The sequence below is a fragment of the Bipolaris sorokiniana genome (assembly GCF_000338995.1).
Source record: "Bipolaris sorokiniana ND90Pr unplaced genomic scaffold COCSAscaffold_12, whole genome shotgun sequence".
NCBI classification, from domain to species: domain Eukaryota; kingdom Fungi; phylum Ascomycota; class Dothideomycetes; order Pleosporales; family Pleosporaceae; genus Bipolaris; species Bipolaris sorokiniana.
Window position 1 is genome coordinate 1,107,899 of NW_006911906.1, and position 18,583 is coordinate 1,126,481.

At 51.0% G+C, this 18,583-nt stretch overlaps 9 protein-coding genes across 9 annotated transcripts; 5 read left to right on the top strand and 4 right to left on the bottom strand.

The window, feature by feature from the left end:
• Positions 1–62: 62 nt before the first annotated feature.
• On the top strand, positions 63–1,125 carry COCSADRAFT_39366 (uncharacterized protein). The gene is made up of 3 exons (XM_007704443.1): positions 63–307; positions 364–443; positions 495–1,125. The coding sequence occupies exons 1-3, from the start codon at positions 124–126 to the stop codon at positions 882–884; spliced, it is 654 nt and encodes a 217-aa protein (XP_007702633.1). The 5' UTR covers positions 63–123; the 3' UTR covers positions 885–1,125.
• Positions 1,126–1,987: 862 nt separating this feature from the next.
• Positions 1,988–2,754, bottom strand: COCSADRAFT_202047 (uncharacterized protein; the record flags this gene model as incomplete). Its single annotated transcript, XM_007704765.1, has 2 exons — positions 2,576–2,754; positions 1,988–2,502 (listed from the first exon to the last, which is right to left on the bottom strand). The coding sequence occupies exons 1-2, from the start codon at positions 2,640–2,642 to the stop codon at positions 1,988–1,990; spliced, it is 582 nt and encodes a 193-aa protein (XP_007702955.1). The 5' UTR covers positions 2,643–2,754.
• Positions 2,755–3,092: 338 nt separating this feature from the next.
• Positions 3,093–5,881, top strand: COCSADRAFT_96111 (uncharacterized protein; the record flags this gene model as incomplete). The annotated part of the gene is made up of 3 exons (XM_007704766.1): positions 3,093–3,118; positions 3,209–5,072; positions 5,120–5,881. 3 exons carry the CDS (start codon positions 3,093–3,095, stop codon positions 5,879–5,881), a joined length of 2,652 nt encoding a protein of 883 aa, XP_007702956.1.
• Positions 5,882–6,105: 224 nt separating this feature from the next.
• Positions 6,106–6,772, bottom strand: COCSADRAFT_234169 (uncharacterized protein). The gene has a single exon (XM_007704767.1). The coding sequence runs from the start codon at positions 6,678–6,680 to the stop codon at positions 6,330–6,332; it is 351 nt and encodes a 116-aa protein (XP_007702957.1). The 5' UTR covers positions 6,681–6,772; the 3' UTR covers positions 6,106–6,329.
• A 515-nt stretch (positions 6,773–7,287) lies between these two features.
• COCSADRAFT_39368 (uncharacterized protein) lies at positions 7,288–8,632 on the top strand. The gene is made up of 2 exons (XM_007704444.1): positions 7,288–7,811; positions 7,879–8,632. Exons 1-2 carry the CDS (start codon positions 7,644–7,646, stop codon positions 8,317–8,319), a joined length of 609 nt encoding a protein of 202 aa, XP_007702634.1. The 5' UTR covers positions 7,288–7,643; the 3' UTR covers positions 8,320–8,632.
• A 528-nt stretch (positions 8,633–9,160) lies between these two features.
• On the top strand, positions 9,161–9,710 carry COCSADRAFT_39370 (uncharacterized protein). The gene has a single exon (XM_007704445.1). The coding sequence runs from the start codon at positions 9,175–9,177 to the stop codon at positions 9,637–9,639; it is 465 nt and encodes a 154-aa protein (XP_007702635.1). The 5' UTR covers positions 9,161–9,174; the 3' UTR covers positions 9,640–9,710.
• Positions 9,711–11,175: 1,465 nt separating this feature from the next.
• On the top strand, positions 11,176–12,714 carry COCSADRAFT_148650 (uncharacterized protein). Its single transcript, XM_007704768.1, has 2 exons — positions 11,176–11,306; positions 11,357–12,714. Exons 1-2 carry the CDS (start codon positions 11,210–11,212, stop codon positions 12,577–12,579), a joined length of 1,320 nt encoding a protein of 439 aa, XP_007702958.1. The 5' UTR covers positions 11,176–11,209; the 3' UTR covers positions 12,580–12,714.
• Positions 12,715–14,297: 1,583 nt separating this feature from the next.
• On the bottom strand, positions 14,298–15,349 carry COCSADRAFT_234249 (uncharacterized protein). The gene is made up of 3 exons (XM_007704769.1): positions 15,280–15,349; positions 15,078–15,218; positions 14,298–14,949 (listed from the first exon to the last, which is right to left on the bottom strand). The coding sequence occupies exons 1-3, from the start codon at positions 15,291–15,293 to the stop codon at positions 14,526–14,528; spliced, it is 579 nt and encodes a 192-aa protein (XP_007702959.1). The 5' UTR covers positions 15,294–15,349; the 3' UTR covers positions 14,298–14,525.
• Positions 15,350–15,581: 232 nt separating this feature from the next.
• Positions 15,582–18,583, bottom strand: COCSADRAFT_123573 (uncharacterized protein). The gene is made up of 5 exons (XM_007704770.1): positions 17,938–18,583; positions 17,654–17,782; positions 16,961–17,603; positions 16,434–16,546; positions 15,582–16,358 (listed from the first exon to the last, which is right to left on the bottom strand). The coding sequence occupies exons 1-5, from the start codon at positions 18,483–18,485 to the stop codon at positions 15,689–15,691; spliced, it is 2,103 nt and encodes a 700-aa protein (XP_007702960.1). The 5' UTR covers positions 18,486–18,583; the 3' UTR covers positions 15,582–15,688.

The window sequence follows — 18,583 nt, forward strand, 5'->3', positions numbered from 1 at the left end:
TCGCTAGCGCGCCTCCTCGCCCACATTATGAAATCCGCCGCTGCTCACCTCTCTTTTCCCTAACACCAACCTTGACAGAGCCACCAAAGGAACCGATATCCTCTGGGAGACACATCAGCCAACATGTCGAAAATCTCTGTCGCCGGCGTTCGTACGAACGTTCAACAGCTCCTCGAGTACTCCAACGAGACCAAGAAGAGGAACTTCCTCGAGACCGTCGAACTCCAGATCGGCCTCAAGAACTACGACCCCCAGCGTGACAAGCGTTTCTCGGGAACCATCAAGCTCCCCACGCTTCCCCGTCCTCGTAAGTCGATGGCAGAGAACATCGGAGTTGGGCATGGGCTAATGGAGAGTGAACAGGCATGAGCATTTGCGTTCTCGGTGACCAGCACGATATCGATCGTGCCAAGCACCATGGTGTCGATGCCATGAGCACTGACGTAAGTGCCATGGAACAAGACGCATCTGAATGTTTCTAACAAATGTTGCAGGACTTGAAGAAGCTCAACAAGAACAAGAAGCTCATCAAGAAGCTCGCCAAGAAGTACGACGCCTTCATGGCCTCCGATGCTCTCATCAAGCAGATTCCCCGTCTCCTCGGACCCGGTCTCTCCAAGGCCGGAAAGTTCCCTACCCCCGTCTCCCACAACGAGGACCTTGCCAACAAGATGAACGAAGTCAAGTCCACCATCAAGTTCCAGTTGAAGAAGGTTCTGTGCATGGGTGTCGCCATTGGCAACGTTGGCATGACTGAGGACGAGCTGATTGGTAACATCATGTTGGCCATCAACTACCTCGTCTCTCTGCTGAAGAAGGGATGGCAGAACGTGGGCTCCTTGACCATCAAGGCCACCATGAGCCCTCCCAAGCGTCTCTACTAGAGTGTTTGTCGTTGCGTTTGCTGGGTTATGTTGTGGCGATCTGTCGAAAGATGGATGGCCATGATTTACGATCTGACGGAATCTCGATGGATATCATTGGATGGGTCTAGCTAGCTTAAATGCATGCATGAACCCGCCACACTTGATTGTCTTTGTGTATGCATCGTGATGAGTATGTGTTGTCGTATGATGTGATTTGCCATATGTACTACTATGTACTTAATACTGAGACTCTGCCGCACGACCTTAAACAACCAGCCATCTGTGACAACCTGCCCCACTTGCAGCCCACAACGCACAGGCGTCCCAGGGCAGAATTTTTCTCATATCCTCAGTTTTTTCGCCCTCTCTCCCAGCCACAGCCTCAGCTGCTGACTAATCCCACGCTACTAAAGCACGGGCCCGCCCCGCCTCCCGCTCCCCTCTGCGTATAAAACACAGCCGGTCTCCGTCCCTCTTCCTTTTTCCTCATCATCAGTTGGTAATCTACATACCTAAAAATCGTGGCTCCGCGAAAGCGGCTTGCTGAGAGTTATCCCTCTTTTCTTCCAATGGATAGTTCTCCGTTCCCGGCCCCGTAGAGAGATATCCGCCCGTCTTTCCTACCAATTGCAATTATCCGTGAAAAGATGGATTGGAGTTGTGGGATGGTGTGGGACATTCTTTTCACATCTTTGAAATGTGTTATATTTGAGATATGAGAGTGATACCATGAGTTGAGATTAGTGCGTCGCGGTGCTTTGTGTGTTGCGATGTCGTTGCGTGCGAGATGCTGCTTCTTGTGAATGTTCGCGAGGGTGAGCTCTGCAAAAAAAATTGTGGAGACGTCGCGAACTCTTCGAAGGAGCATCAACGCTGGGCATGCGAGAGCATCAGTTCAATATCAAGCATGACAGATTTGAGCATTTTTTGCCATCGTCATCAAGTTCTTTTGGTAGCGATGCGGACTTCTCATTGCTGCTTGCTTATCTCATGCCGACTGTTTGATAGCGACAGCCGCAGTAAGAGAGACCAGACGCCATTCATATGCCTACTATACAAAGTGGAGATTATACGCTATGCACCAAAACTATGCTGTTTGATCCAGCTCCCACAATGCTAACTCAGCGCTGTCGTGCCGCCCTCCACTTGTCAAATGCATCGTCTGCCGATTCGCTGCTGATTCCACATCGCTCGCCCAGTACACTCCATGTGCGCATGCGTATAATCTTCTCCACCGCACGCTCATTGCGCATAAGCATAGCCAGACTCTCAGTCCTCGCTTCGGCGGGAAAATAGCGCCCAGAATATGGATCCAACCGCTCATCTACTGTGCGCTCTCTCGCTTTGGCGTCTTCAATCTGCCGTAGAAGACTGTCCGGGTCGTCTGGATCTGGCGATGTCGCAACGCCAGCGCAATAGTCTAGTACATCTGATCGCACTGCCCAGCTGGGAAACAGCACTTTTTTCTTGAATCCTTCACATCGCTCTGGCTCCGGGGCTCTGGGGTGGCCCGGCGGCAATAGCTGTCGTGTGCTTGTGGAGCTGGGATCGAAGCCTCGTTGCGCCGGGGTGAGGAGAGCGTTGAGGTTCTGTGTTATCGAGTCGTCGATGCTACTGCGGGATATACGGAGGAAGTCTGTAGTTCAGCCGGCTTGTATATTAGTTAGTGGGCTGGGAGGAATTTGGCAAGAGGTCGAGGGGTTGCTCACCTCGGAGTGCAGTTTGGTTGAAGCAGAATTGTGGCGTGAGTTGAGGTTGCGCAGAAGGTTTGGACATGGTGAACGGTGATGGAGGATCACGGTGTTTCCAGAAGTAGGACGCCAGTTTTGAGAATGGGTTGTTTTTGCTTGTTACATGTACAGTGGTGTGACTTTGTGGTTTTGCAATGGCAAAGTCATGACGCTTCAACGATGCCGCCTAATCCATGTTGGATGAATGATGTCAGCAGGGGTCTCGTTGGGGGCCGGGGCCGCTTGACTTTCGCGTTTGCGGCGAGCCAGGCGCGACGCGCTTTGGAGAGTGTCTGCCTGCCTGCCCAGGCAACTATACCCTAGCTTCCAACAGAGCATGCCCCTCCGCTTCAATGCTTCTCGTTTCTGTTTAAAATCGCGCCTTCCTTTGAGTTTACAATCCTCGCCTCGTTCTTTGTATCCATCTCCCCGCTTATTACGTCAAAGTTGCCTTTCGCAGCATTGGAGCGCTGACCACAGTCGACCTACTGCAGTCATGGCTCCTAAGCAAGCTACACTTGGGTATGTAAAGTCTTCTCAGACCACTCTAGGGTGCGATGACATCCTTCAATAGTCTTCTGGTGGCAATGCAGTGCTGACTTTATTCAATAGCAAGTTCTTTGGGAAACCCAACGGCGATGCAAAGCAGCAATCGAAACTAGCCTTTTCTACGAAACCGAAGCCAAGCAAGAAAGATTCAACACCACAGGAAGAGCCACAATCCTCACCAAAGGACCTGAATAAGGAACAAGATGAGGAGGTCGGCTCGGACGCAGAGGTTAGAGCACCGGTCAAGGAGCAAGTAGAGTCAGATGGCGAGGCAATGGAGGTGGATAGCGTAAGCTCTGAGACTGGCAAGAAGAGGCAAATCAAAGAAGAGGTAGAAGAGGAGTCTGAGGAAGAACCTCCAAGCAAACGTCAACGGAGAAAACCTTCGCCGAAGAAGGCAGCCGCGAAACCAAAGACTGAAAAGGCATCGCCCAAGTCAAAGAAATCTGCTGCTAAATCCAAGGCTGCAGAGCCAGAAGACGAGGAAGAGGAAGCGTCGACGAAGGCCAAGGGAAAGAAGGGCAAGAAGGAGGCTGAAAAGTCTTCTGCACTAGCAAAGGAGGAAACCGAATCGAGCAAGGAGCAAGAAGAGGATGAGGTGGTCAGCTCTGAAGAGGAGCCTGAAGAGGTCAAGGTCAAGGCGCGAAAGCAGGTACAGACAACCCTTGCGTCCAACACCAAGGACCCATATCCCGATTGGAAACCAGGCGAGCCAGTTCCATATGCGGCACTATGCACAACGTTTTCGAAGATTGAGATGACGACGAAGCGCTTGGAGATTCTTGCACACTGCTCGTTGTTTTTAAGACAGGTTTTGCGATTGACTCCATCCGATATGCTGCCAACTGTCATGCTCATGGTTAACAAGCTTGCAGCTGATTATGCAGGCATTGAGCTTGGTATTGGCGAGTCGCTAATCATGAAGGCAATTTCCGAGAGTACTGGACGAAGCTTACAACACATCAAGAGCGATCAGAACGAAATCGGAGATCTTGGCCTTGTTGCAGCAAAGAGTCGATCAAAACAGCCTACCATGTTCAAGCCCAAGGCGTTGACAGTCGAGGGTGTGCGCAAGGGACTTATGGCCATCGCTACTATCGAAGGACAAGGTGCTCAGGGGCGCAAGGTTGATGGGATCAAGAAGCTGCTGTCAGCGGCAGATGCGCACAACTCTGGCAAGAACGTTGATATTGAGAAGGACAAAGGTGGACCCAGTGAAGCCAAGTTCATCGTGCGAACACTCGAGGGTAAACTTCGACTAGGCCTTGCTGAGAGGACTGTTGTTGTAGCTGTCGCACAGGCAATGATCTTCCATGAAATGTCACTTCAGGGCAAGACGCCATCGACAGAGGATCTGGGCAAAGCAGAAGCTATGCTAAAGACGGTTTACAGCGAGCTACCGAGTTACGAAGTCATCATCCCAGCAATGATTGAACACGGCATCATGAACCTGCGCGAGAACTGTCGCCTACAGCCCGGTGTACCCCTGAAGCCTATGCTTGCCAAGCCAACGAAGTCCATCACGGAGGTGTTAGATCGCTTTGAGGGCAAGGACTTTACTTGCGAATACAAGTACGATGGAGAGCGCGCACAGATCCACTTTGTCGCTCACGATGCAGAGATAGAGCTGGCTACTGAAGCACCCAGCGCTGGCAAGAGCGAGCGTGGCGTGTCCAACATCTTCTCGCGCAACTCTGAGGATCTGTCTAAGAAATATCCTGATATTCTCGCCAAGCTGCCAACTTGGGTCAAAGAAGGCACAAAGAGCTTCGTTCTTGACTGCGAGACGGTTGCCTGGGATATGGTAGAGAAGAAGGTGCTGCCTTTTCAACAGCTCATGACGAGGAAGAGGAAGGATGTCAAGGTCGAAGACGTCAAGGTCAAGGTTTGCGTTTTTGCCTTTGATATCCTCTATCTCAATGGCGAGGTATGTGTGACAACTCTTGCTTAGTGATCAATTGCTGACATAATTAGGCACTAGTAACGAAGTCATTCCGTGAGCGTCGCGAGCATCTCAAAGAAGCCTTCGTACCGGTCGAAGGCGAGTTTGCATTTGCCAAGTATGGCAATACGAACGAACTAGAGGAGATTCAAACACTCCTCGAAGACTCGGTCAAGGAAGGCTGCGAAGGCCTCATGGTCAAGATGTTGGACGGTCCAGAATCTTACTACGAGCCATCCAAGCGCTCGCAGAATTGGCTCAAGGTCAAGAAGGACTACCTTGCCGGTGTCGGTGATTCACTGGATCTCGTGGTGCTGGGAGCCTACTACGGCAAAGGCAAGCGTACCAGCTGGTATGGTGCCTTTTTGCTTGCCTGCTACAATCCTTCGACGGAAAAGTATGAAACAGTCTGTAACATTGGTACTGGTTTCTCTGAAGCCATCCTGGAAACTCTGCACAAGACACTTTCTGAGATTGTCATCGACCGACCAAAGCCATTCTACACACATTCGACTGGCAACAAAGACCAGCCTGACGTATGGTTCGAGCCGCGGTACGTGTGGGAGGTCAAGACTGCGGATCTCACCTTGTCGCCACGGTACAAGGCAGCTGCAGCTGAAGTTGGCGGTGGTGGCAAGGGTGTCAGTTTACGCTTCCCACGATTCATCAAGGAGAGGGAGGACAAGAAGCCGGATCAGGCGAGTTCAAGTCGTATGATTGCGGAAATGTACCAAAGGCAAGAAAGTGTGGCCAAGAACAAGGGACCTAGTGTTGATGACGACTTTGAGTATTGAGCAGCATTGGAATGATAGGCATAGAAAAACGACAAATGTCATGAGCGAACATGATTGTCTTGCTGTACACTATTTGTTGTGTGTGTGTGCATATGTGTGTGCTTGACTTATTGTTACTCTTAGCACTTCCAACAAGAAAATGTAGATTGACGCCGGAGGTACGTACCACAAGTAGTAGGAACTATGCACAATCCCTGCACTGTAACTATCCGCCACCCCTATTTTCCCCACACATGTTGGTATTATGCCTATTTCTCTGTTTAGCGTCTATAGTATAGGTATGCAGATCAATGTCAAATGTACATGGGCAAGTGTCTACGATGAGCTATGTCAGTTGCTTTTTTCGAATATGAAAACTTTACAGGCTAAAACTTGAGCATCGGAAGTTGAAGCTCCCATCTATCATCATTAGCACCTGCTGTTTTGCACAAACCCCTCGTCTTCTCCACTACAAACCAAGCCAAGCCACTGTCTTCTCGGCAATAAAACGCTCTGTCCACCTAACTACTGTGTTTCCGCTTCGCCACCCCAGTGGAATACATACGTACAGTATGTAGGTGACAATACTGGCCAAGAGCTGCAGGCGAGACGTGAGGTCTGTTTTAGATCTCGATGGCACCTCCGCGGAGGGTATCCCGCGCAGAGCGTTCGGCACGAGGCATTCCGCGCATATTGATCTGCTCAGCGGTTCCCCCTTACGTAACCCTTCCGTTTGTCTTGGACATAGCCCTACCAACAATCCTTTGTGATGGGACTGTAACGGGAAAAGGCGGAGGCCGCCTATGTACCGTCTTTGCATACCGCGTAAGCGCGAGACTGTGTGCTCCCAGAACGTCAAAATGGTCACTATGCATCCCACCCCGGAGCGGCAGGTGGCTATCTTTTTTCTCTGTCTATCAATCAGACCACAAAGTCGTCCAACACTAGCGGGATGGGGGGAAGGGGGATGAACATCACGTGGCTCATGTGGGAATAAACCTGTTTAATGAGAGCCCTCTGCTGTGGCCGCCAGCAAATTTTGCCTCTGGGTCAACATGAGCAATGGCGACTGACGGAGAAGACAGTAAAAGAAATATTCTACGTACAGCGGCAGTGGCTCCACCTCGCCAGCGCTCGAGGGTCTGGAGAGTCGGGCATAGGCGTATGCAGGACCGTCATGGATGTATACCTCAAGCTGGAATCTCCTTCCAACCATTGGGTCTGGCGGTCGAAAAAGAAGCATGTATGACTCTTTGGGCTTTACTGGATTAGTCATCATGCCAGTATGTGCCTGTAGGCGGGATTCGACGGACGCAGGCGCAGTGGCAAACCGTCCTGAGCGCGCAATCTGATTGGCGGACGAATAGCCGGCCTTCTTACACGTCTGCGGACGCAGACACGCTGCGAGGACTAAAGCTTGGGCTACATTCAGCAATTCGATACGGAAAGAATGTCGAATGCTTGAGTGCCCGAATCGGGGCTGATTGGGTAACAGTAACATTTCAGAGGGTAAAGACTAGACAGACGACCAGTCTCTTCAGTCGTACCAGGCAAGACTGCGGCAATTTCCCCCAAATCCTACGTCGGTGCAGTGCTTTCGTCATAACCTCATACTTAGAACCAGTCCCACCCGCACTTCTCTATCGCTACCATTCTATCCCACTCGCTGGTCTGTGGAACTCTTTCCTACTCCCCCCCCTTCTGTGCTCGAGGCTCGCCCGGCTCCTCTCTCTCGCAGACAAGCGGCTTTTGCCCCAGTCGGCTTCTGTTGGCCGCCTGTGACATGCAATCACAACAGTCAAACTCAGCTGCACCAGGAGAAAGCGCTGGGGGCCGGCCTCTTCGTGCTCTGCTCCCCGCAACATCACCCAGGAGCGAGCCTCCGCCCACACACTCAAAGCGAGCTCGCGTAACCCTAGCTTGCGCGGCATGCAGAACTCGCAAAACCAAGGTACAGATTTAGTGCCTACATGAGCAAGCAAAGTGCTATAGACGGCGTCTGATGTGTACCTTTTTAGTGTAATGGCGAGCGCCCTCAGTGTAGTGAGTGTGCGGCTCGTGACAGCCAGTGTCAGTACAAGGAGACGGAAACTGCCCAAACCAAGCGTAAGCATCAGGACCTAGAAGAGCTGTTCGAGTTACTCAAGTCGCTGCCGTACGAGGACGCGTCCGAGGCACTAGCACGAATCAGGGCGGGTGAGGAGCCGCGGGACATTGTCGAAACTATTACGCATGGCAATGTGCTTATGCAGATTGCCACGGAGATTGGGGGCAGCAGGCCTAGTGCTGATGAGAGTCCGACTAAGAGCAGGAGAGGGAGCGCCAGCGGCATTGAAGATGAAGAAAAGACGAAGTCTGAGAGTGCTGGCGGTAGTGGTGGTGTTGCTGGCAGCAGCGGGGATACCCAGGAGCTAGAGCCAAGGACGGCCGATGTACCAACGAGAGAAAAGAGCCGGTGAGGCAGTCAGGAGAACTACTACGTTACGTTTCAGAGATCGCTTCGCACAACCGACGAGCCGCCTTTCAACAGCCGTCCCATAGATGGACGGGGACCCGTGGAGGAGTGTCCCCCACTCATTGATTCAGCCACAGCCTCAACGAGACATCCACTTCGATGTCCCTTCTCCCCAGACCTACGCATGAGAATTCTTAGTCTACAATTTCTGCGCGCCCAAATTTTGCCTTCCCCTTGTCAAGGCGCCGAAGTCAAATCATGTATACATACTTTATCTTGTCTTGAAGCTGTAAGTCGAAGCAACAATACTACTAGTCGTCTCTGATCAAGTATACTCCTAAGCTGGGACTAGACATGTCCTCGAGAAAGCCTTCGCCGCCAACAGTTACCTTGTCTCCCTCAAGGAGTTCTCCAAATTTACATTTATCCTCCAATCTGAGACTGTCCACCCCAACCCTCCTCGTCGAACAGGATCTCGAGCTTGATTACTTCTCTATCGTATTGCCATTTTTACCACCAAGCCTGTTTTTCTGATCATCCTTGCATACACGCTAGACAAGGCCCACCATGTCAGTAAAGGCGGTTCCGAGGAATCGGTTTCCCTTGACCGATAGCTAGTGTGACGATTGCGAGGCCACACTTGACAGCACTGCGAATACTTGCCAAAAACGATGACTCTGTACGCCAGCAACACTGCCAACGACTGCCACAGTACCATGAACTATACTGGCAAAGAAAACTACCATGAATCCAATTTTGCGTATCTAGAGCACAGCTATCGCCTCTAATCTCTCTGTACTCAGCCAGGACTTCGTACTGAAGTCTGACATAAAAGTGCGTGTTCCGGTTCTGCTCACGCATGGCCATGTCAGCGCCGGATACATCTTTCTACACAATCTCACATAAATACGTAGAACACTCCACAATCATCTACGAGACGCCCTTTTCCCCAACCGCCCGCAACGCACTGCCAGCATGTTTTTCGAACCACCCGAAACCCCATCTCGTAACCTCCTGCCCCGTCGATAAACCACGAAGTCGGCAATCCCACATTCGATATCCCCACCCAAGTCGATTCTCCTCACGTCCGCGTCTTATTCAGCCCATACCTCGCCAAATGCACCACCCCCGTACACTAGAACATGATTTGAATCATAATCCTCAGAGGCATCTAGGAAGCGTTTATACGTTTTCGCCTCCGTTTTCACACACTGCCTTCATACGTTCCACAATTGCCATGCCGGTAGCGCATACACAGTGGAGAATCGCTGCGTGTAACTTGTCTGCCTACACATTGTGTATCCCTCCACATCCCTGGTCATAAGACTCCCTGACCGATTTTCGATAGAGCTTTTCTGCGCTCCACTCTGATTCTGTACACTTAGACTCGTTTGGCGAACTGGAGATTGATATACGGCACATGCCGTCTACCCTCTTCTTCCGCGCCAGTTTAGACCTTGTCGGACACGCACGACACTTTCCGATGCAATACTTGCAGACAAGAAATCTGAAATCCCTAGCTGGCAGAATGCATTTGACGTGTAAGAACTTAGCTGGCGGTGAGATTACCAATCGGCTTTATTTGGAGGAAGAGGCATTATCCACTGTTGGATGAGACTTGAATGGCACGACTGCATGGCCATATAGCATCCCACTCACGTGTTGTTCTCTTGTTGATTCAAATAATAAACAAAAAAAATAACTTCAGAGAAAAATTACGAGACCATAAACCAGACTTGATCTTGCCAAAAGGTATCCCAGACTCATTGATGTGATCTTCGCTGCGCCGAAGATTATCGGTAATTGTTGATACGCAAGCGTCGACTTCATGCATGTCTTACTAGGGCCCCCTGTACATTTCATACGAGCCAAACAATTCATATCGCGTCTATTGATATTCTCAATAAAGAAATCAATAAAAAGCTACTCATCAGCACCGAACATTTAACATATGAACAGTACAATGACCGCTGAGTGAGCAAAAAAAGGATGTCGCTAATACTTGGCGGTACTGGGAACTGTAGACATGTTAGAAGATGTCTCAGGACCACCAATGTGTGAGGTTGAACGTACTCGAACCCAGGCTGGCGCGGATCTGGATCGGGACAACAGAGTTGTCCGCCAGCCACAACGCGACGTCATACCACTAGACCATACCACCGTAAGGTGTTTGATGTTGTTTTGATGAGAGTTTAGATATTTGGAAAACTTATTTAATGAATAATCTAGAATATACTTGGCTTCGACAAAACATGATACTGTGGGCACTTCCACCTTCGCCTGCGTAAGTGGTGGGGCAGGGACCCCAACAAAATCTCGCGCCTCATGTTTTCACGTGCATTGTCCGAATTGGAAAGTGGTTAGAAGAATTTGATTTCCTCACTTGGACGCACCTCACGCATGTCAATTTTAAAAGACATTGACCAAGGCCGCTCGTTTGATGAATACACGTTCGGTTGGGTAGCCCTCTGTCAGCCTACGCTGAGACACTGCGACAGGAACAATTATTAAAAATATTTGTAGGTACCAATTAAGATTCAAGTGTGAATCCCGTATGGTGTGTTTGGTGCGTTTGATGAGGTTATCTTTTTAAACAAAGTACCCGTCCGAATAAGCTCTCAAGGCATACGCAAGCAGCATGTGGTTTCTACATCGTCCTTACACAAAGAATGAACATCGGAGTGTATACTAGCTCTCTAGCCTACATTATAATAAAAACTGTAATTCGTTGGCTACCACACGTTTATCAGAGAATGTTGAGCTGGGGCGAGAATGGATCGGGAATGGTGTTTGGCTAGGTCACCCGTTCCGATTCGATTCCGGTTTTGCCGACAGTCGGGAAATTTTCTGGATGCGCAAGCAACACTTCAACAGCCATCTCAGCCAACACCACCATGGCCGAACCAGGTGCGCAGACTCCGCCCGCTGGCGGAGCATCCTCAGGGTCTGGGAAACGCCCGAGGCCTCCGAATCCCGTCTGGAGAATGATGGGTACGTTTTTTTTCTTCTGCCTGGTGTAGGCTTCCAACTAACAGTCACAGGTCTGCCAAACTTTCGCTTCAGGCTACCATCGCGCAATTGGATGATATTCCTTTCTATTACTGGATCATGGACTGCGGCAGTAACTTACGATCGCCGACAGAAAAGGCGCATACAAAAGAAATGGGCAACCGTGGTGGAACATATTGCACATGAGCCACTTGATGTACACCAACTACCCCGAAAACTTACTGTATATCTGTCTGCACCACCAATGGACGGCTTAGTATCTGCGCGCGATCACTTTCACGAATATGTCAAGCCTATTCTTGTCGCAGCAGCGATGGACTGGGATGCGGTCGAGGGTCGAAGAGAAGGAGACGTCAGAGCAGGTTTAGCAGAGCGGATACGAAAGTTGAGGAAGAGGAGGGGAGAAGCAACTGCTGAGCCGATAGAACCAGGTCTTGCGGAGGATCTGGAAGGCCTAAGGCAAAGAGCAGGAGTAAGCGAGTGGCCTGGTCCGGGAGGAGATATTGTCATCGGACGACACACATGGAAAGAATATGTGCGGGGACTTCACGAGGGCTGGTTAGGTCCATTGAACCCTCCGCCAGCGCCAGAGCCGTTGATAGAGGCAAAGCCAGTGGAAAACACTGCTGCCGCACCTGCTACAACCGACGATGCATCCCCCACAGCAACCACCAGCCCCGAAAAACCAGAAGAGGCGAAAAAGCCAAAGGAGGAAGAGAAGAAACAGAAGAAGAAACAGACTCCGCCTTTTATCACGACAGCCGAATATCAGAACGCAACGCTCTCTCCAAACTGTCCACAAGCCCTCGGTCCTTCTGCCATCATTCCTTTTCCACACCTTCTCGGCTTCTTCAATTTCCCAATCCGCATGTACCGCTTCTTGAATCAGCGAAAGGTAGCGGAAGACGCTGGTAGAGAGACTGCAGCTGCAGTCCTGGGTGCGTATCGACCTTTCGAGTCTTCAGGTGAGGGCATCGACGGGGAGCCAGAACAGAAACAAGTACTCGCACACGAAGAGCCAGATTGGCACAAGAGCGCGAAGAAGCGGGAAGAAGGCGAGACGAAAGAGAGGGTTTTACTAGAGGATATGGTGTTGGATTCGCGGATCGCAGAACGCATGAGGCGCTTCGTATTAGACGCTGAGGTTGAAGAACGTGCAAAGACCATTTCTGTACCAACAGGATCATCTTGGCTCAGTTCTCTTTGGCCAAAAGAGAAGCCCAAAGCCGCTTGGGAAGGATTGAGTGACGACTAAAGCACCCACAGATACCACCATCTCCCCTTCTATTATGTGTTTGTAACAGTGGCGATCTGTAAGAGTAGACATGTACCATGATAGCATCTAGCAGCGTGAATGATACCATATAAATTTCTTGCCGAGAAATATTAGATACCTTTCTTCTGATTATATGGCATGTCCCTAAGTCAACCTAGAGGCCAGAGGTAGTAGAGCTTGGCATTGACCAGCTGCCCCGCCAATGGCCCGAAGGAAGCTTCGAGTAGAAATGCCATCGCGCCACACTCACAATCGACAACAACCTCCGTACTGTGTAAAACACGTGTCAAAAAGTATACCACTAGAGTGAAATAGTACAAAACACTCTGCAACCAGTTTGCGACACGCCTTCAGACAGCACACATACAGCCGTCATGGTAAGCTGCCCCACTCTATGCAAGTAAACTTAGTTGACAACAATAGGCTTTCCAATCCAAAAAGCGCCTTGCGCTTGCGATCATCGACTTCCTCCAGACTTCACAGACCGATGGCTCAGTAGCCCCCGATGACGCGGAACAGCTCGAGGTTGCCGCCAACTGCATCAGCGAGGCGTTCAAGGTCGACCTTGACGACCAGGCTGCAAAGAAGGACGCAATTGGTGACCAGAACCTACTCGCAATCTATAACGTCTACGAGAAGCTTAAGGGAAAAACAACTGCGACCACCGAGGGCAGCTCATCTGCAACGGAGGCTCGCCCAGCAACACCGCAGACACCTGCTGCTAGCGCATCAGGACCCGGTGGACCCAACAAGGATGAAGCTGAGAGGCTAAAGGGATTGGGTAACGAGGCGATGAAGAAGAAGGACTACGAATCTGCCGTTAAGCATTACACTGCTGCGCTGGAAATCATACCACTCAACCCCATCTACCTTTCCAACCGCGCTGCCGCGTACTCGGGTCAAGGCAAGCACGAGCTGGCCAAGGAGGACGCCGAGATGGCCGTCGCTGCCGACCCCAACTACTCTAAGGCATGGTCGCGTCTTGGTCTCGCAAAGTTTGTGCTTGGTGATGCAAAGGGTGCTATGGAGGCGTACAAGTCCGGTATGGATGCTGAGGGCGGTGGCTCAGATGTCATGCGTAGGGGATACGAGACCGCCAAGAGAAAGGTGGAAGAAGAGGGTGGAGATGTAGGTGCTGCTGATGCGCCTCGAGGTGGTGCAGGTGGCGGCATGCCTGACCTCTCTTCGCTGGCTGGTATGCTCGGCGGCGGAGGCGGTGGCGGTGGCGGTATGCCTGATCTCGCCGGCCTCATGCAGAACCCGATGATGAGGCAAATGGCTCAGAATCTGATGAGCAACCCGGATATGATGAGCAATCTTATGAACAACCCAAGGATAGCAGAGATGGCTCAGCAGTTTGGTGGCGGCGGTGGAAGAGGAGGAGGAGGTGGTGGTGGTGCAGGCGGAAGTGGTGGTGGCATGCCTAACATCTCGGATCTCATGAACGACCCGAGCATAGCTGAGATGTGAGTGAAGCGGCCAAGAAACAACATCACAAAAGCTAACAACGTATTAGGGCCCGTAACTTTATGGGTGGAGGCGGAGGTGCCGGTGCCGGTGCCGGTGCCGGTGCTGGTCGCGGAGCAGGAGGCGCCCCCCAATAAGTCGTCGACTAGTAGTGTACAGGCGATAGCAGGATTGCTACGAAGTGTAGTTCACGAGCAAAATAATGATACCATGTTCACTTGCTTTGGTGGTTTCCTGTCACTTACTGGAAGGCTACTACTTATGTGACTCTTGTGACCTCGACGCGTTCCTTAGGCGCGTTCGCAGGCACAATCTTCAAGAGTTTCTGCGGCCAGCTGTTACATCCTGTCCAGCTTCCCAGGGCAAAAAAAAAGTCATATCTGCAGCCCTGTACTGCTCGATCCATGAACCCGTAAAGTTGGTGCTCCCATCACTTGATTCCCACGCGCCCCCCCCCCTCAATCCAACTTCAATCCCCACAGCCCATCTCCCAGATAATGACCTGCCTCACATGCCTGCCCCTTCTTAACCTTCTTCATCTCCTCCGTCCCCATCTTCAGCACCCCGACCATACACGCCGTCTCCTTGCCCTCGGCCTCAATAACCACCACGGCGCCCTCCTTCAGCTCCTCCGCCCCATATTTCTCCTTATCCTCGTCGCTCAAATCGGCACCGGGTAAGCGGCCACCGGGCGATGTGAGACCGGGAGCCATGAGCGTCGCGCCTGAGAGCACGAAGCGGATTGCGCCGCGGTCGATGCGCAGACGGTTGAATGCAAAGGGGTATTTGTGCACGAGTGTGAGGTGCGGGAGGAGTGCATCGTCCATGTGCTGGAAGAAGAGTGGTGTCGAGTTTAGAGTGTAGAGAGATACGCGGTCAGGTCTAATGTGTGGGTAAGTCATTGTTAGTTTTACTTTCTTCATCTTCTCTACTGGTAGTATCGTTTTTTGTTTGGTATTGGGAGGCGTCCGCGCAGGTTATCGCTGTGGGAATGCGGAAGTGGAACGTACAGCTTTACGAGATCCAATTGCTCTTTTTTGGGCAGTATGTCTTCGATGTAGGGTTCTAGCTTTGGGTATTCTTCGAGGACTTTGGAGCGGATGCCGCGTTGCGCGCTGGATTTTACTTTGGATTTCGCGCCGGAGGTTATGCTGCGGTTTTGTTAGCTTCGTTTTCCGTTTGTGTGAATTTGGGCTAGGGAATCAAGCTGACTCTTTCTTAAACATTTTGACGGTTGCAAGTTGGAGGTAAAGGCGAGTTACAGGGTGTGTGCTTGGTGTTGAGACTTGCTTGCGGCTGCCCCGCGGTTGCATATGTGCCCCTCATTGGAACGCGCTAGTGGGCTGCCGTTCAGGACTCGCGTGCCTGACGTTTGCTTTTGATCAATGCATTTTTGGATATCGACGTATAGATTTTTTATTGAAAATATTACGTAGTTTGTCGTTTAGCACTATGAGTTGTATCAGGCTTACGATTATAACGCGAAAGGCGTATACACATTGGTCGTTATCAATGTCAGGTCATTGTCCAGCATTTGTATGGATTAGCATTAGATCAGATTACAAGGAACTGAATTAACCTCCCCATGTACAACACTAAAGTTCAAGTCCGATAGGCGTGCTCAAGGTAGCCCCCTTCCACTGTTGACAGCGTCTGCTAGCTGACTCGTCCCTGGTCTGTTTTCAGCATACCTCTCGTAGCTATCCAGGTAAAGCTCATCGGTGCTCGTAGTCATCCTCACACTCTTATCCGCTTCAATCGCATCGACCCACTGTTTCCACCTGCTCCCCGCCTCGGCCTCTGGCCATCCCCTGTATGGACCCAGCACTCTTCGTAATCGGATGATCCAAGGTGCAATCTGCACGTCTACGAAAGAAATATGGGGACCAAGGAAAAAAGGCCCAGTAGGATCTGCTGCATCAACTAGCTTTCCGATTTGATTACGAAATTCGGTGGCATGTGAAACTTGATCGCTTTGGTCCTGAGCTTGAAGGAGCTTGTAAAAGTACGGGATAATGTTGCGGTTGATGTGGTCAGACCAGAGTCTTGATGTAGCGCGGCTCTGAGCATCAGGAGGTAGGAGAGGCGGTCCCTTCTGGAGGTCTTCAAGGTACTCCATAATCACAGTAGACTCATGGGTTGACCATGTTGGTCCATGCCTAAGCGCAGGAACCAAACCACGTGGATTGACGTCAAGAAGACTCTGTGGCTTTTTGTAGGGATCGACTTCGATGTATTGATAGGGTATTTGCTTGTGCTCCAGTGATATCCAGACACGCTGCACGAAGGGGCTTTGTCATGTTAGCACTGTCTGTATGACGTCATCTAGTTATCTGGCGTGCTTTCGGATTTAGATAAAGACTTACCAAAATGCGCTGCCGTACAACTTGAGATCATCTTCTTTCGAATGGTTCTTCACTGTTGTCAAGGCATTGCCAGTGGCCTTTTTGTGGTATGTCTTTTTGGAAGGATCCCCGCCCTGGTTGGTATCGGTCATCTTATGTCGTACAGATATGGTAGTGAATCGTAACTTGAATTGAGTTTCGGGGGGATAGGTAGATTGGTGAGAGAAGATTGGACAAGACAAAAGACGACTAGTATAAAGTGATGGTGCTTGACGGGTGATAGTACGAATAGGGTTGAAAACAAGAGGCATTAATGTTGTGCTGAAGCACTAAAGAACTGTTTGGTGAAGAAAATGGGGCAAAAGGGCAAGTAGGGCAAAACCCACGCATACGGAATGCTGGGGCGGAGGGTTTTTTAGGCAAGCATCAATATGACGTATGCGCTCAATTCGCTGGCATGACGGGCCTTCGTTACACGCTATCGTGAACAGGCATTTCAACAGAGCGAGAAAGCAACATGTAACACACAATGGAAATGAGGAGCTTACATGTGATTTCTTTTTATCTTCTTTGTCCGCTTTCATCTGCCATCTGATAACACTATTTTTCTTCACTCGATCACTTTCTTCAAGGGTATGTTTGTGTGGCCCAGCAACGCCATCACCTTTGCCATTCCCACCGTTCCCGTTCACCCTTTGAAAGGTGTAGAACTTTTGGGGCGGGAAACTGGGTGGCGGCATATACTGTTGTAGGTTCACCTCTGGTTGACCGCTCATATTTGGAGGCATGTCCCAACCTCCAGCTGGCTGTTGTGGCAGCAAGGGACCTTGTCCGTAGAACTGAGGATTTGGGTTCTGATTTTGATCTACCGCCTGACCCGGGTTCACTGGTGGCTGTGTTGGTATCGAACTTGGTCCGTCATCCTCGGTACCTGGAGGCCGGCATCCAAGCTGTTCTTCATATTCCTGACGATCAAAAAACTCGGTTATTTTGATCTTCACGTCGCATAAATCTCGCTCTCGCGCTACTCTCTTCCGCTTCTTCTTGTCTGGGTCTGTAGACTTCTTAGTCCCTGGCGGACGCCCCTTTAGCCGGCAGTCCCAGTAATGGGATACAAAGCGCTTGCGTTTGTGCTTTTGCGTTGAGCGATGCGAGTAGATGTTGTCGATGTGTGGGAAATAAGTTTGGAATCTTGATTTGGATTAGGGCGCAATTATGCAAATAAGCATGGGAATTCTTACTGCTCCTCGGTCAACGTGATCATGTCATCCACGTGAAAAAGCTTATTCCTCCATTCTTCTAGATTTGGCGGGTTCGGAATGAGTTTGAGGCCTTGAAATTGACCATGGCTCGAGAATGGGGCGTCATCACTGTCATACTATCAGCAACTGTCTAACAGAACAGCAGCATTCACGTCTAGACGAGTTGAAAGAGTTTGTGCAGCTTTCGTGCAGCGTATTGACTGCTCGTGTGCGTACAGAAACCTTCAATGCGATCTTGACTGTCACATGCGATGTCAACATACCCGTCGCGCCCTTCCTGACGATGCGGCTGCGGCTGCGGCTGCGGCTGAGGTTGTGGTTGCGACTGCTGTTGGAGAGGCGCCTGTTCTACGTGCTGTGGCAAGGGATGGGTTGTTTGGAGTGTGGTTGGAACAGACGGCGAGAAAGGGAGCTGCTGAATTGGCTTTTGCGCTGTCTCGGGTGCAGCGATATGGTAGTGTTGTTGGGCATGTTCCTGCAGCGGGGGAGGGGGCGCATCTATGAAACGCGGGCTGGCAACATGTTGCTGGTAGCTCGCAGCTGGGAATGATGGATAGGGTCCAGAGGGCGGCAGGCCACGCTGCTCAAAGTGGACGGGCAAGGCATGCGACGGAGGCTGTGGTTGGGGTGGGCCGGTCAGGGCGTATGGTTGCTGGTATACTATGTCGGTGGTGTGTAGGGTCTGAAGCTCGGGCAGCCCCTGGTGATGGTGGGGGTACAGCGTGCCATCGGTCGACTGGTGGAGCGTCTGAAGGGATTCAGGGTGCAATCGAAGCTGCTGCTGGAGGACGGGCGAAGAGGCTTGTTGCATGATGGCGCCGTTGTTGGACGCTGCTTTAGCCCAAGCCGTTTCCGTGAGAGAGGCTGCTCTCCCGATGGTCCCCGATAGCCGGCTTGCCGCCTGGTACT